We start from the raw sequence: 15,988 nt of genomic DNA, 5'->3' as shown, positions 1-15,988 counted from the left end.
ACTTATTAGCTGTTTAAAACACGAATAAATCAATAAACTGTTTTGAACACCTTTTTACTTGGCCTAATCATGCCCAAAGAGAGTAACTCATGCACTCGTTTTTCAATTCCAGTCTTCTGGACATGGGGGTATACGTATCTATATTGTCCGACACGTATGCATGATCATTAGGGTTGATTAAAGAAATTTTATGATCGTGCGATCGTGGTGGAGCCAGCTCCCTGATGGGTCCCGAAACACATCTAAAAATGACTACAAAACCTGCTCCAAATATAACCCCTGCTTATTTACTAACATTGACAATCTTGGTATAGCTCAACCCCTTGATGACAAGCATTGTTGCATGGGTGTTGTGCCCTATTTACCTGCCAAAATACCCTGCAGATGGACATGATCACCTCCTTGATACTAAAACCTCATCCAATCCTGGTCCCAATTATGAGTAACCTCTCCTGGAGATTTCAACCATTCCATACCCATGAGCATTCGTATCACTGACTTTTTCTTGGGGATGATTAATCATCAAGAAAGTTGAGTAAAAAATAAAGCCATCAATATAACCACATAACTAGAGTTGCGATTTTCAGACTCTAAGTATGTTGGAATCAACACACAACTTCTAGAATATGATATATGTCAACATAACAAGCACGACCAATGAAACGCCCATATATATTTGGTTTTTGCATGCAAGAAGTTATTAAAGTTGGTTTTGGGACATGGATACACGCATTTTTCAATAAGCTGAAATAATAGCCTTGTAAGGATCTCCAAATGTGGCAACGTTTCCCGGCCTTGAGAACACAACCTTCAATCAACAATAAAACACAAAGTATTGTGATTTTCTTTACTTTATAAGGATGATAGCTGCAATAATATTGGGGAAAAGCCAAAACGGTAACTCCATAACTATGACACAATTTTTTTACTCTAAAAACATGTCTATTACACTCATACATAAATGTGTGTATAGAATTTAAAAATCATTTTGAAAAGAAAAAAAAAAAAAAAAACTTATGATTTTGAAAGTAATTAATGGTTGTAGGTAGAATATTTGCTCAAGTTATATAATAGGTATACCTGGTAGTTCCCAAGTGTCTTGGTCTTAAAGCCAGCAGCTACATAATCAAAATAGCACTCGAATGTACGGATGAATTCTTGGTTGAAGCCCAACTCAAGTATTTTGCTAGGAGTTAAATAAATAAATAACCATCACCTGAGTCTTGAATGAGAACGTACGTACAACAGTTGATAGAAGGATTATTTTTTTCTTTACCTTTGGTTTTGCATTAAGTTTTTCTTCCAGTGTGCGAGTGTTTGATAATAATGTGCTCCTATATTTTCCACATGCTCCACACTGAAAGTCGTTAAGCATTTGATGAGATTCCAGACAACTAAAAAAGTTATAAGGAAACTTTTTACATTGTAACATGGTGATCTCCGATGATTTTAGCACATACCAAAGTCGAGATGATGCAGCCATGGCGGATGTTAATCTAGTAAGTGAAGGTACGCACAGTCCAGGAAATATGTATTCTTTAATGAACCCTGGGCTCCGTCTGTAATCATCATATCTGCCTTCTGGGACTGAAGTGAACTAATATATTCCAAGGATTGTAATTGTAAATTAATAATATGCTTTAAATTGTTCATTTTTGTCGAATTGTAACTACATATATATTCATAGAAGTATTTCTCTTTCTAATGACTTTATGATCTTATAGAATGAACATTAGTTTCCTCCCATTGAAGGAGAGAACTGAGTCCAGAATATACCTGCAGGACTAAAATCCCATCCTCTGCCAATACTGAGTCACAGCATCCAAAAAACTTTTCATGATATTTATGTCCGACATGTTCTATCATTTCACTGAAAATACACACTCAACTTCTTAGACAACCATATGTGTTTCAATACAATCATAGAGACGAGATTTGCTCAAACTCACCAGGATATAATTCTATCATATTTGGAAGTGTCAGGCAATTGCCTGTAGTCACATAGTAGAAATTTGATTTGGTCCTGAACAATGAAGTGGATTTATTAGAAAAAAATGAAGAACAAAAAACTTGATCAACGTTAAAAATTAAGTCTATTAGGAACTTGTAGGAGGAAGATGGTGAAACTCAAAGCTTTGTAGGAGATAAGGAAACAAAATTCTAGATTACAGAATATATATGATGGTGATTTTCACTTTTAAATTAAATCTTATATATCTTTTGCTTTCGGTATTTCTTAAAAGCCACTTACCTCTAGGCCAGCTTCCTTCACTTTAGTTTCTGCGTATTTGAGTTGCTCTTCAGAAAGGGTGATGCCTGTGTATTTACATCCAGTTTGTTTCACTATTTCAATAGCTAAACTTCCCCAACCAAATCCTATCTCAAGAATGTGGTGGTCCTTATCAACTCTTGCCTAGAAACGTTTTATAGGAAAAAAATCAGTTGTTTCCCATAGAACATTTTCTTTAAGACAATGAACAACATGATGCTTAAAAAACTTACCTTTTGAATTAACGAAGATATTTTTCTCATTTGTGCGACTTTGAAGTCTTCATCCTCACTCTAGTGATGTTCCATGACAAATGAGTACACGCTAATTAAGGAACAATGAAACTGAAAACTAATTTGAAATCCTAACCTTGAATAATGCACATGAGTATGACATAGTCTCGTCAAGGAAGAGGGAAAAAAACTCGTTACTCTACAGGCAAACCAGATGAATATCACGATAACAGAATTAGAACTATTAGAGATGGTAAGTTAAGTACTTATATTCTAAGAAATACTTTTACATCTACAAAAAGTTATTCAATAATGAAATTTCATGGACAACATGACTATGAAAAGGAACTTTGCAACAATCATTAGGACACTTGCATCAACACACAAAATATAACAACCACATTAAGAACATAGAAATGTGTTAACTGAATTAATCGATGTTAGGTTCTATTTCACTGTCCGGGAAAAATGTTATTTTTGATCTTGTCGCATCATATATTTTGGCAAAACAATGTCAATGGTGGATAGTGTTGCATTTGAGTTTATCTGAACTATCATGTCTTTGTTTTATACTATACTTTTTTTTCTCAAACACCAACCATATTGCTAGACTAATTAAAGCTAGCAACAAAACACCAAAAGACCAACTGCAAGTTGGAGGCAACTGTAAAAGGCAGGCATCCACACCCGATCAAACCCGTTCAACATATTTTTTTACACGTACTAGTGATCCACAACAAGGGAACAGTTTAAACATCAAATAAGGTCTCAATATATGGCACTTAATCCTACTATGAAACCTCCAAATGAACACAACTTAACCAACATAATTACTGCTTCTAGGTAGAACCTATTTTCACTAAATCTGCCATAAACTCAGCTATGGACGAACAATGGTCTATTGGTCTTTAATTTTAATATCAACCCATCACAACCTATTCTTTCGTTAAAAAATATTTTCACTCAAATCCACATATAAAACCAACTAAAATTATTTTTTAACCATTTATCAACAACCCAACCTAACGCTAACACAACCAACCATATACTATATGAGAGTTTTAAATATATATAAAAATATATATATATATATATATATATATATATATATATATATATATATATATATATATCAATATTATACTTTTTTTATGGAAAATTAAAAATAAAAAATTTTAATATATATTTTTAAAACTTTTAAATAAATATATTATCTAATATTTTATTATTAAAACTGAAAAGGAAAAAAAACCTAGCCAACATTGTTGTGCCAAGTATAAAAATTGAGGTCGTAAAAATGGTTAGGATGACGAATGGTTGTGAGCTAGACCATGACATGACAATTTATTGGTTTACAAATAAACTTTTTATTTTTTATTTTTACCATATGTAGACCATGAGAAATATGTTTTAGCTCCACCTTTGAGGATTAGAAAGAAACATTGTAGCCAAATTCCAAACTTCGTCCGATCAGAGAGGAAACCTACGGCTAGGTAGTGTCTATACATGGTTGTGGGCTTTTATTACATATTGCAACGGACTAGAGAAACCGGTGGCCATGACCTCCTCCGTGGATATGACACTGAAATTTTTCCATGTCTCAATGTTAGACCCTTCCATATCAATTCAAACCAGTGGCGGATCCAAGATCAATGTAAAAGGGTATTCTGACAAAAAAATTTAAGTAATACACAATAAGAAAAAAAAATTCCGGAAAAAATTACACTACTAATTCAAACCAGTGGCGGATCCAAGATCAATGTAAAAGGGTATTCCGACAAAAAAATTTAAGTAATACACAATAAGAAAAAAAAAATTCCGGAAAAAATTACACTACTAAAATTTGTTTGAGGGGTATCCCAGGCTACCCCGGGATACATAGTAGATCCGCCTATCATTCAAACCCAATTTCTCCATCTGTGTGGGGTCATCCTCCACACATAATTGGGAACACTCATGGACAATATGTCTCATCAAAAGTGACATCTCGACTCAAAATTATACGCTTCTCAGACGGTGACCAAATATGGCATCCTTTAACATTGTAACAATGACCTAAAAGTATTCTTTTCTTTGGCCCTGATATGTTTTTCCATCTTTTACACGATAATAAGACGTGCAACCAAATACACGATGAAAAATATACTATGTTATTTTTTCTTACCATACCTCAAACGATATATTGCAATCAATAGTCATTTTGGAAAACGTTTCGCCAAGTAGCATAACCATGTTGATTGCATTGGTTCGGTGTGGCATGTTGGGTAATCATGTGGTGTTTTCAGTTGACACGAAACGATATGAAATCTTTTTATATAACACGAATACGACATGAGATAATGTTGAGTTTTGCTTTTTAGCATTAAAACGACTCAATTAAAACAAAATAAAAATGACAAACACGACAAAAATAAAAAAGATAAAATAAAATAAACATTTATTTAATTTAATTCCTATAATCTTACAAAACTTGAAAAACGCATGTTGATATCGTGTGAACTTTGTGTCCAATCTTGAACACAAACATAATAGGATGTGTCTTTTTTACACTTGTATGACACAAACATAAATTTTAGTTTTAGTTTCGTCTGGATTTTGTTTCGTGTAGTGTATTTTTGTCGTTTCGTGTCATGGATTGCCACCACTATATTGGCCTAAAAGCATCCACCCAACATGATGTTGAAAAGTAAACACTTTAAACTAGCATGTCTGTCTTGTTGTGGGGTATACATAACCTACTCTTGTCCCAAGCAAAAAATCACTAAATAAATATCTAGCATGTTATCAATCATAAGCCATTTAACCTTTAAGTATATTTTGTATTCCAGTATAACCTATTGATTCCAAAATTGTCCTGATGCCTCATCCTTGCATTTCATTATAAGCACCTACAAAATTCTCAGATAATCATATATTATGAAAGGTAGTATCTTATACCTCTGAGAAATGGTGCACTAGAGTGCTCCGACAATATGCATGTAAGTAGTTAAGTCATTCCTTTGATGTATTACCTTCAAGAAGACAAGTTGGTGTTGCTTCTAGTAGGCATGATGTTCATAAGATTTCATTTAGGCTACCCTGTGGTTGCCTAAAATCCATTGATTGCTCAATTGTATCATGTCTTTTTCATCCATGTGACCAAGTATCATATGTGAAAGTCTATTAATTTATGAATTTGAATGCTAAGAACATAAAACTAATGTCGAACCTAATATAGTTTCCCTATTTAGCACATACATCATGGACACTTTAACCCCTTGTGTAACCAATAGTGCACATTTTAGTGAACCTTGACGACTAATATTGAAAAGTGTATTTGAACCTTCTTAGTCCATAGTTTCTAAAAAGACCAATTTCTTCTTTATAGCTTGTAAGTTACCTTACCTCTATGAGAGTCACGGTCCTATCACTTAATGTCAATCACATTAAAAGACTCATCATTCCTTATCATCACACTACCGATTTGAACTTCTTAATAGGTTTTAGACTCTTCCATGTTCAAACACACATGAAAAGAGCACCCTTAATGTTACCTTCCAAACTTATATTCTACCACCATAAGAACCAATATTTTTTCTAATTTCGTGTCATTGTTTGTAACGCATATATTATATATGTTTCCTTGATTTTTTTGGGACATCCATTTTTGAATACTTAATGTCTCCATACTTGTGGAAATCATGTCGTATGTTGAGCTTTTTATTCTAAGAACTTGACCTTCCTCTTATTTATTTTCCTTTTCCGCTTCAGAATGATCCTCATTTCGGCCATCACCATGAGAAACATTCAATCAAACTGATTAACCATCATAAACATTATGACATGCCTTGTATGTTAACTTATATGAGTTTAATCTTTAGGACATGGCCTCCTATATTATGGTAACTTGATTAATCACAAAATAATTAATAATGTTTTCATATAAAAGTAACAATGAAACCAAAATTATTTATTATATTTTGGTATGCCATATGCTAAAATTATTGTTGCCCTTGAACTTGTCAATCACCATATGAATGACCATAATATATTGTGTATTAATATTCTTGCAAAAATCCATTAGCCATTAACTTTTACATGACTTGGAATAGTTTTGGCCCATGAGTTTATGAAACTACTTGATACAGTTGTGACCCTTGGATACTTTTACATTAATTTTCCTGATTTAAGATGCATGAGTAAGGTAGTCCCCTTAGACTGTTGTGCAATAAGTCACATGGATAGAAGACTCATTCTCATATTCATGTGCACAAACCCAGAAATTTATGTTACATATCATGTTATATAGCATGGAACTCCATTATTTAGCTATGTTTTTTCAAGAAACTCCCTATATTATTGATCCTCATGAATACTCATGATCTCTTTGATGACTTTTGTCGGTCACTTTATATTCGAGATTTGGAAAACACATAATAAAGCGATGTTGAGAATTTATAAAAGAGACAAACCAAAGATAATTCAATGAAGTAGATTTGGATATTGAAATGCCCATAATATTGCAAAACCAAGACTCACCGGTTCTAAAGGTCTCTGTAGTTTCCTAATTAAGGAAACTTACAAAAATCGTAACTAAAATGTCATCCAACTCAACTCTTCACCCATTGAAGAGACCCTTTTAAGAAATATATCTATTAACTCTTTGAAAATTGTCAATGTGTTTAAAAATTACCTTCCCTTAAGCTCTTATCACAGTTAATTGATGTGGAAGCATAAAGACAAGAGTCATAGAATGAATTTAGCAAGAAAGATCAAACAAGATATATTACCATATAAATAGTGTAACATATGTATCCTAGGTATTATTCTTTTGAAGTTCCTTGTGTTTTAAAGACTTAGATTTTGAGTTTTGCCTCCACCGCAACGTGGCGAGTGGACTAACAGGGCGTGGTAGTGCCACATCACCACGACACGACACTTATTAAGTAGCCACAATGGGCATAAAACCCTAAGTTTAAGGCTTTAGGGCATATATAAACGATATGGGGGCTAGGGTTTTGAGTTTCGACCACCATCAACCTCCTTCATCCCTAAAAGAGCCCCCATCTAAATGTTGACAAAAATGGAAGATTTGTAATTTTTGAAAATTCTATAAGTTTATGAAGTTATGACTTCATGAAAATGGAAACAATAAGTTTAATTCAATAAGATGTGATTTGATAAATACATTCGAGAAAAGAAATGTATGAGAGGATGTAGTTTAGGAAAATGGATAAAATAGGAAATTTTATGCTTTTTAGGCCAACTTTCTGACTTTACAAATTAAGATTTGTATTAAGTCAGTAACAAATGACTTAAAAGAGTTGTAGAACGTATCTCCACGTTCGAGTGGATATAAAGATATAGAAAACGGGTTAGAAGCAAAGAAGTTATACATGTTAGAAGTTGGAAGAAAAAACGTGCCAAGCTGGAATTGAATCAATCATGAAGGTTGCTGATCTACAGCCACCATGGCACGACAAGGTGATTTCCATGACATGGTGAGAGAGAACGGTAATTTAGACAAAGTCCATCGTCGTAAGTATAGGTAAAGGTACTTTGCACCACTACATGGTTTATTGGTACCACGATATGGTGGTAAAAGTGAGATGTTATGGGAGATTGACACGCGACTCGACCAGAGACTGACCACAACCTAATAGCACACCCCACAGCATGTTGGACATTCCACCATGACCTAATATCACACCTCATGGCGCGGTGGAAGTCCCACCATGATGCGGTTACGCAACCAAAACACTAGCTTGTTAACGCTTCATTTCGAACCAAAAAAACACCTTATAGTTGGGGTGGAGTAGATAACAGGAGATTTTGAGGTTAAAACTAATTGGATAAGCTAGAGATGGAGCCTGACAAGGGCTTAACATCCTTGCACTACTAAGGTAAGGATTTCTCCATTTTCTTAAGCTTTAAGCTTTAATGGTGAATGTGCTAGATTAGGGAGAATACTTAGTCTGATCAACCTATAGCATGTATATGATGCTATTAAGGGTGTTTAGGAGTTTGATCAAGCCTTGTGCGTGATTTCCATGGTGAAATCAACCTATTGATAGTTAGTGTTTGAAAACCCTAACTTGTGATAATTTCATATTGACGTGCTAGAAATTAGTGTAATGAACTAGGTTGTATGGGATGCTTAATTAACTTTTTGTATTGGATTTAGAAATAGAAAGTGAAAAGATAGTATTTTGATCAATTAAGTGATCATTTTAACATAAGAAGGTCATTAAGCTCTTAATAGGCTAAAACAAGTTTTAAGGAACTTGAAATTTTGTATGAATAGGCGTTGAGCAAGAACATGGGTCAAGATACATCGATTGATGATCGAGAGCCAAAAGCTAGTTAGTCTTCACTAACTAACAAAGTGAGTTATAGCTATGTGTGTGTGTGTATATATATATATATATATATATATATATATATATATATATATATATATATATGTTTTACCTTGAGGCACTAAGTGAATGCCCTCAAGTTACTAAATGAAGATAGACTAAGAATATACATTTCAAAACATTTAGTTGGGCAAATACATATATTTAGAGTATGTATGAGGTACACATTTAAAAACATGTATTAGAGCATGTATATATACCTAGAGAATGTATGGTTAGATGAGAAGGGTATTTGTTAAATAGTTGAGAGATGGTAGAAAGAGTTAGAAAATGATTATATGCATTGTAATCATATAAATGAGTATGTATACATGTGTAGATGTTAATGGTATTGTATAGAATACCTAAGAGATGTTAGAAGAAGATAAAGATTAAGTACTGAATGATTTGAGTACTACATAAGTAGTAGAAGATCGTTTGATGAGATAAAGAGATAGAACGTCCATCGAACAAATGTTATGTAATGAGTCACATAAAAGAGTTAGAGAAAAGTAGAAAGATGATTCCTTTGGGAATGCGATAGATATTCATTCGGGAATAAGAGAACGGTTCCTTCGGGAATAAAATGTAAGATTCCTTTGGAATGAGATATATATTCCTACAGAAATAAGGGCATGGTCCCTTTAGAGATATAGATAAATAATTCCTACAATAATGAGATTGTGTATGGTTGGAGAAGATAGATGAAGGGTTCTATGAGTGGAACAAGGTAAGAAAGTTCTTTGGAGAATTTGGATATAATCTGTGAAGGAGTAAAAGTAAAGAATCCGTGAGGGATTTAAGAGAAGAATAATGTCAAGCGATCCATGAGGGATCAAAATGAGGGGATTATGTTTTGATGGTTATTCACGGTAAGATTAGAGGTATTTTGTTCCCTTAAATGATAATGTAGTTATCATATATGATTGGACAATTTGGGTCTAGATGAGAATAAAATGTTGAGGCATGAAAACCTGAGAAGATAGAGATGAGATTTAATTAGAGTAAGAGAAAGGAATGCTGAGAGTAAGAAAAGAGAAAAGAACAAAGCATGAGGATGAGAAGGGCATGCATGGAGAGTGGAAAGAGTAGAGAAATATGAGAAGATATAGAGTATGGAGAAAGAGAAAAGAGAAAAAGTGAGAAGAGCGTGAGAAGCGTAAAGAAAAAGAAGATAGAGCATGTATAGAGTATGAGATGAACCTGAAAAGAGGCTAAGAAAAAATATGAGAAAAGAGGAGAAAGCATAATATAAGATATAACAATAATAAAAAGTAAGGATGAGGAAAATGGTAGAAGATATAGATGAGATAAAAAAAATGAGAATAGAACATAGTATATATAAGAAAAGAGGAAAAAAAAATAGAGTATGTGAAAATAGAGAAAGATTAGTAAAAGAGTATGATAAAAATGTAACAGTTAGAATATAACTCACTAGAATTGTGCAATGATTTAGTAGATATTTTTCCTGTTTTTTAGGTTTAGGTAGCAGTCGTTTACATGAGAAGACAGAAGCACAAGGACTTACACTAGAAGTATACTTTACTTTAGTTTTCCTTATGGTTGTATTTATAGATAGATTTTATTGTAAACCTGAAAAAACATGGGGTTTAAAGTGTTTTAATTTTTATAGATTTCCACATTTGGAGAAATATCTCTGATAAATCCATAGCTAATTAAATGATGAAAGTTTGGGTCGTTACAATGATGATGTTGTAGTTGTATGATTTTGATTACCTATATGTTAAGGTTATTATATATCATGATTTCTTGTAATATTTGTTAAATTTTCAAATGTTGCTTATAAGTTCTGTTTAAAGTATGTTTATTATATATTTTTAATGTTTATAATATTTGTTAAATAGATGGTAGTAGATGTCGCGAGGGGTTATGGAAAAGATTGCGAGAATAGACCTCCACATGAGGGTGCATACAAGATAGCATTGGGTTGTGAATCTTGTAAGTTACGTGAATTCGTAAGTATTAGATATACTTTTAAAGTTCTAAATTTCTAAATTTCAAATTCTATGTGTAAATGTGGCAAACCAGAAGAATATGTATGCCCTAGGAAGGAACTTAAATATGTATGAATTGTATGCCGATAACAGTAAGAAGCCTTTAGTCGTGCCACTTGATACCACTGGGGAGACATGTCGATTCATAAGGGATAACGGCCAAATATTAGTTAGATTGATTTCAAATCAAGTGGCATCAAAGGTATCTTTTCATTATCCATTTTAGTCCAATGTTCCTATCAACTACAAAAGAGCTATATATCTCGAGTTAAAAGTAAGTATACAATACTTTTTATATGTATTGAATATTACACTTATTAAATATTTCTTTTACTAATCAATTATGTTTTTTGCAGACCTATTTTGATATTAATATGTTTCAGGGTACAAATTTATGGGAACCCGTTTGAGCGGATATCAAAGCAGACTGCCAAAGAGCGTGTGGAGAACACAAGCATGATGTGACATGTGATGAGGTCGGTATATATGCGGACATGGAAACTGCAAGAAGACATCCACCGCGTGGTTGGGATGCTAGTACTTGGAATGACATGATTGATTTGTTGTTTTTGACCCCGAAATATAGACGTATGTTAGAAAAATAAAGGTAGTAGGGCGAAACTTCCGCTTACAAGTGCTCATTGGTGTATGTCATATGCTCATAGATGCTATATAGAGGTAATAAAATTTATCTTTATTATATAATGTTTTTGTTAACACTTATATAAATATGTTTATTTTTTTGGCTTATTATAGAAATAGAAAGGATAGAAGTTGTGACATATTGAGGGTTGGAGACAGATGTGCTTCCAGGAATGCTCGATTTGGTGTACACATTGAACACAAGAAGATTTAGAAAGTAATAAATGAAATTAATACATTGTTTAAATATGTTATTATTATTATATATTTTTGTTTAATGTATATTATTATTATTTTAGTGTTTAAATTGTTCGTTTTAATTACTGTATGTTTATTGTGTTCTTTATTTTAAGAAAAGAGTCAAGAGGAGTATAGGAAATTGCAAAAATAGGTCAGAGAGGGAGAAGATGTAAATGAGCTTCAATGTCTTAATTGTACCCTCAGGACGAGACACTAACATACTCAAAGAGTTGGAGGAAACCAACACCCAATAATTTATTTCCAAATCACCCACCTTCGACATCTTCCCAATCTCAATCCTAAAATATGAGTGATACCCAATTTGGCGCATTAACCAACAAATGAAAAAAAAATGTATAACGACTCATTGGTGGCCGCCATTCAGAATTTTCAACCACCACCAATATCACAGTTTCAATTCAATCCCAATATGTTTTGAGAAATATCCCCAAACTAACTGACGAGACCGAGGATACAAAAGATTATGATTATTGATCTTTTGCGTTATTGTTTATTGTATCTCATTTGGGTATGTACTAGACTTGAATTTAAACAATATGTGTCGGTATGATTTATTGAATGTTTATATATTATGGATATATGTTGCAAATTCTCTAGATTCTTTAAAAAAAACATGAATGGTAAATAACAGAATTGGTTTAAAAAAATGTAATTGATATACCGACGACATGTCGTCGCTATAGAGTTGACCTATGGTGACGACTTCTCGTTAGTACAAGTAAATAATAAAACATTATTTTGTACATACGACATGTTGTCGGTATAGGGGGTAGCTATCCTGACGACGTCTATGCCGATGAGTTTTTCCACCTATGTCGACTAGGTATGTCGACAACCATGTGCAGACGACTTGTCGTCGGTTTAGGGTATCCCGACTACTTGACGTATTGTAAGATTAAAAAAGGTCAAGGACATAGGGGTAGATTCATGTAGCGTAACCATAATGGTTAGAATTGTGTGGCACATTCATAAAAAGATTATGGTGTAAGTATAAACCTAAACTATATCTTGTACTTGCTTCTTAACATAATGGATGCTCATTTTTAGCTAGGCATGTTATCATGGATATAGGTGTTACTGAACCACGTCAATATCTCATTGTATATTTCGTTTTTCTTATGCTTGTTTATCATTCTATGGTGAATGTTGTAATATTTTTTACATAGTGTGGTAACATTATGATAAAACATATTTTAAAATTAAGATGTAAAGTTTTCCACGTACCAAATCATAGTGATGAGATATGTTCCTACGTGCTTGAGTAACAGAGTTATGCATCAAAACATGTTGACAGAAATACTTTGCAGATGCTATTATCGCTGTTGAAAACATCGGTGTCCACCAACCTCTGGAGCCACACACAATGAGTTCTATTCATTTAATGAACAATTATAACCTTTGAAACATGTGATAGTTGTGTATAAGCCATATTTACCTTTTGTTAGACGTCGAGGAATAATTTTTTAGCTCATAGTTTACAATAAGAATCTGCAAAACTAGCATACTTTAGTGTGAAAGCACAAGAAAAGCTACTCGAATAGTAACCATAAGCCATGAGTTTTACCACAATCAAGTTTAAAAGGCCATTTGTTTTATCAACAAAAGAAAAGTCCCCCTTAATGTATGCACCAAATAGACCTAACTCATCTTCTGTAGCAACCAGCAAAAGGACTTGCATTGCAATTTAATCATTTGAAAATTATTAAATAATTGTCATAATTAAAAACGTTCATGGATATTTGAGCTATTCTTGTAAGATATCATAAAGTCTTAATATAGTGATAACCATGCCCAAGAGATATAAGACAAAGTTAGAGTCTTGACCTTCCAATAAAATCGAGGATTTTCAACTTTCAGATAAACTTTTACAGAGTTCTTCTTTCTTGTTCCTTCGAATATGAATGTTGCACCACCTTCTTCCAATAAACTATAATAAATTGAAATAAAGTTATGCTTGTTATACCAACCTTTATCATGTATTGGAATAAAGAGCTCAAAATAGAACAATAATGTGTTTGTTATACCAACCTTTATCATGCATTGGAATAAAGAACTCAAAATAGAACAATTATTTGTTTGTTGAGTCAAAATAAATATTAAAAAAAAAATAAAGAAAGATGAAGAGATAATACCATGAAGATGCAATGTACAAATACAATCTACGGTCAACAAACACATATAATATATATATATATATATATATATATATATATATATATATATATATATATATATATATATATATATATATATATATTATATAAAAGATGTGAGCTTACACAAAGCAACAGAGATAAACAGTTTTATTTGGCGATAGTTTCAAACGGGAAAAAAAATTATTATATTTTATTATTAGTTATTATATAATAAAAATGTTACCACTTTTAAATAAAATATTTATGCTTACAACTTGTATTTAAATTGTGTGTTTATATATTTGATGTAATATATTATTATCGGTGTCTAGTTTAAAAAATGTAAATTAATTTGTACACATCAACTTAATATTTTAAAATTGTCCTTTGGCTTCAATTTAAATTTCATAATAACCTTTCTTACTTATAATTTTCAAACTTTTGACAAATATTAATGATTTATTTAGGCATAATTGTTTTGTACAAAAAAATTTTGTATCTTATACCTCCTAAAACTCAAGATATGACTATTATATATATATATATATATATATATATATATATATATATATATATATATATATATATATATATATATGACGGATATTTGAGCTAGTATGAAATGTAAAAGTTTTTCTGCATATATGTAAAAGTCTAAGTTTTTTTTTTAAATGTTGGAATATAAATGATTGTGTTTTTTATATTTTGCCATATATATATATGGCAAAATACAAAATGCACAATCATTTATATATCAACATTTAGAAAAAAATCTTAGATTTTAAATATATGCAGAAAAACCTTTAAATTTCATATTAAACCAAATATCCGCTTTTTAAAAAGAAATACGTGCTTTTTTTATAAGATAACATTTATTATTTTTTTTTGTTTTTTGGTTAACATGGTAACAAAAGTTAATGAGGTTGTCTCTTGTCTAAGGTAAAACATGAGAAATTAATCATCAATCAACAACCATTTAGTCAAACAGAAATAAGTGACATCATTTATATTTTACAATGTCAAATTAAAAACAAATAGTATAAATGTCATGTCAAAAGCAAACCACTAACTTCTTTAAAAAACGAATATTTGGATAAATCTAAAAGTTAACTTAAAATGTGAGGGTTGTTTTATATATAAACAAAATATATGAGTGTTTCTGAATGTCGTTAGATAAATGATTTTGTTTTTTAGTATTTTGGATATATATATATATATATATATATATATATATATATATATATATATATATATATATGTATATATATGTGTGTGTGTGTGTGTGAAAGAATGTGACTCACATTAAGGTACCAATAGCAATAAATTCTTGAAGGAACCCAACAACAAATGACCTCGCACCAATTTCCATCAAAGATGGTGCCATAGTTTTCGGGTTGTTCAGAATTTCACAAGTCTTTTTAAGAATGCCATTTGCCGCAACAATACCCGCCTGAAAGACAATAAAAGACCATGTAAGACATTAACTTTTATGTGTTCTCTATTTATAAAAAATTGAACAAAATTATGTAATGAATAATTGTTTGATCTACACAAGAGGTATGCATGTAATATCAACTTGTGTAACAGGTTACCTTCACACCATCCTCAAGGATCCCATGACCTATAAAAATAAATATACTTTGTAAAATTAAGATAAAGTAATTAAACTTTGAACATAGACAAAAATACATACAATTGAAACATTTATTTCTTGTATAGTCATAAATTCAACAAAAAGTGGTGACATAAAGGGTACTGTTATGTAAATTAACCTTTTGTAGAGTTTATGTATGTGAATAATAGAGATGATTTTAAAAAATATTATATAAACTCTTTTAGGTTCTATGAAACACCGATCAATTTCAAGTTAAATCCTAGGATGTCACTCTCTTAATCTCATAAACAATTTCTACGTATAACCTTTAGTTATCTAATGAATTAAATTACTTTTTTCAAGTTCAAATATATATGAATTTGTAAATGTTTTTACCATAATTACAACGGCATTTACAAAGTTACAATAAACCTTGCATTATAATATCAACTTATACTTTCT

General features: G+C 31.5%; 1 protein-coding gene across 2 annotated transcripts in view; it reads right to left on the bottom strand.

The window, feature by feature from the left end:
• Positions 1-531: 531 nt before the first annotated feature.
• The window catches only part of LOC145059333 (uncharacterized), a 40,586-nt gene continuing 25,129 nt past the window's right edge, over positions 532-15,988 (bottom strand). The window contains exons 10-24 of one of the 2 annotated variants that reach the window (XM_079007190.1): positions 15,525-15,553; positions 15,234-15,382; positions 13,623-13,724; positions 13,362-13,458; positions 13,233-13,285; positions 13,022-13,145; positions 2,639-2,701; positions 2,503-2,562; positions 2,252-2,413; positions 1,950-2,023; positions 1,777-1,870; positions 1,461-1,597; positions 1,277-1,357; positions 1,081-1,186; positions 532-808 (exon numbers count right to left, since the gene is read on the bottom strand). In XM_079007190.1, coding sequence (XP_078863316.1) covers positions 737-808; positions 1,081-1,186; positions 1,277-1,357; positions 1,461-1,597; positions 1,777-1,870; positions 1,950-2,023; positions 2,252-2,413; positions 2,503-2,562; positions 2,639-2,701; positions 13,022-13,145; positions 13,233-13,285; positions 13,362-13,458; positions 13,623-13,724; positions 15,234-15,382; positions 15,525-15,553 — 1,403 coding nt within the window. In that variant the 3' untranslated portion in view covers positions 532-736. Of the gene's footprint in view, positions 809-1,080; positions 1,187-1,276; positions 1,358-1,460; positions 1,598-1,776; positions 1,871-1,949; positions 2,024-2,251; positions 2,414-2,502; positions 2,563-2,638; positions 2,702-13,021; positions 13,146-13,232; positions 13,286-13,361; positions 13,459-13,621; positions 13,725-15,233; positions 15,383-15,524; positions 15,554-15,988 lie in introns of both variants that reach the window. The other variant, XM_079007191.1, reaches the window with a different exon arrangement.

Source organism: Lactuca serriola, chromosome 6 (assembly GCF_051521515.1).
Source record: "Lactuca serriola cultivar US96UC23 chromosome 6, Lser_US96UC23_V15, whole genome shotgun sequence".
Lineage (NCBI taxonomy): Eukaryota > Viridiplantae > Streptophyta > Magnoliopsida > Asterales > Asteraceae > Lactuca > Lactuca serriola.
The sequence above is the reverse complement of the archived record's forward strand: the minus strand, read 5'-3'. Positions and strand labels throughout refer to the sequence as shown.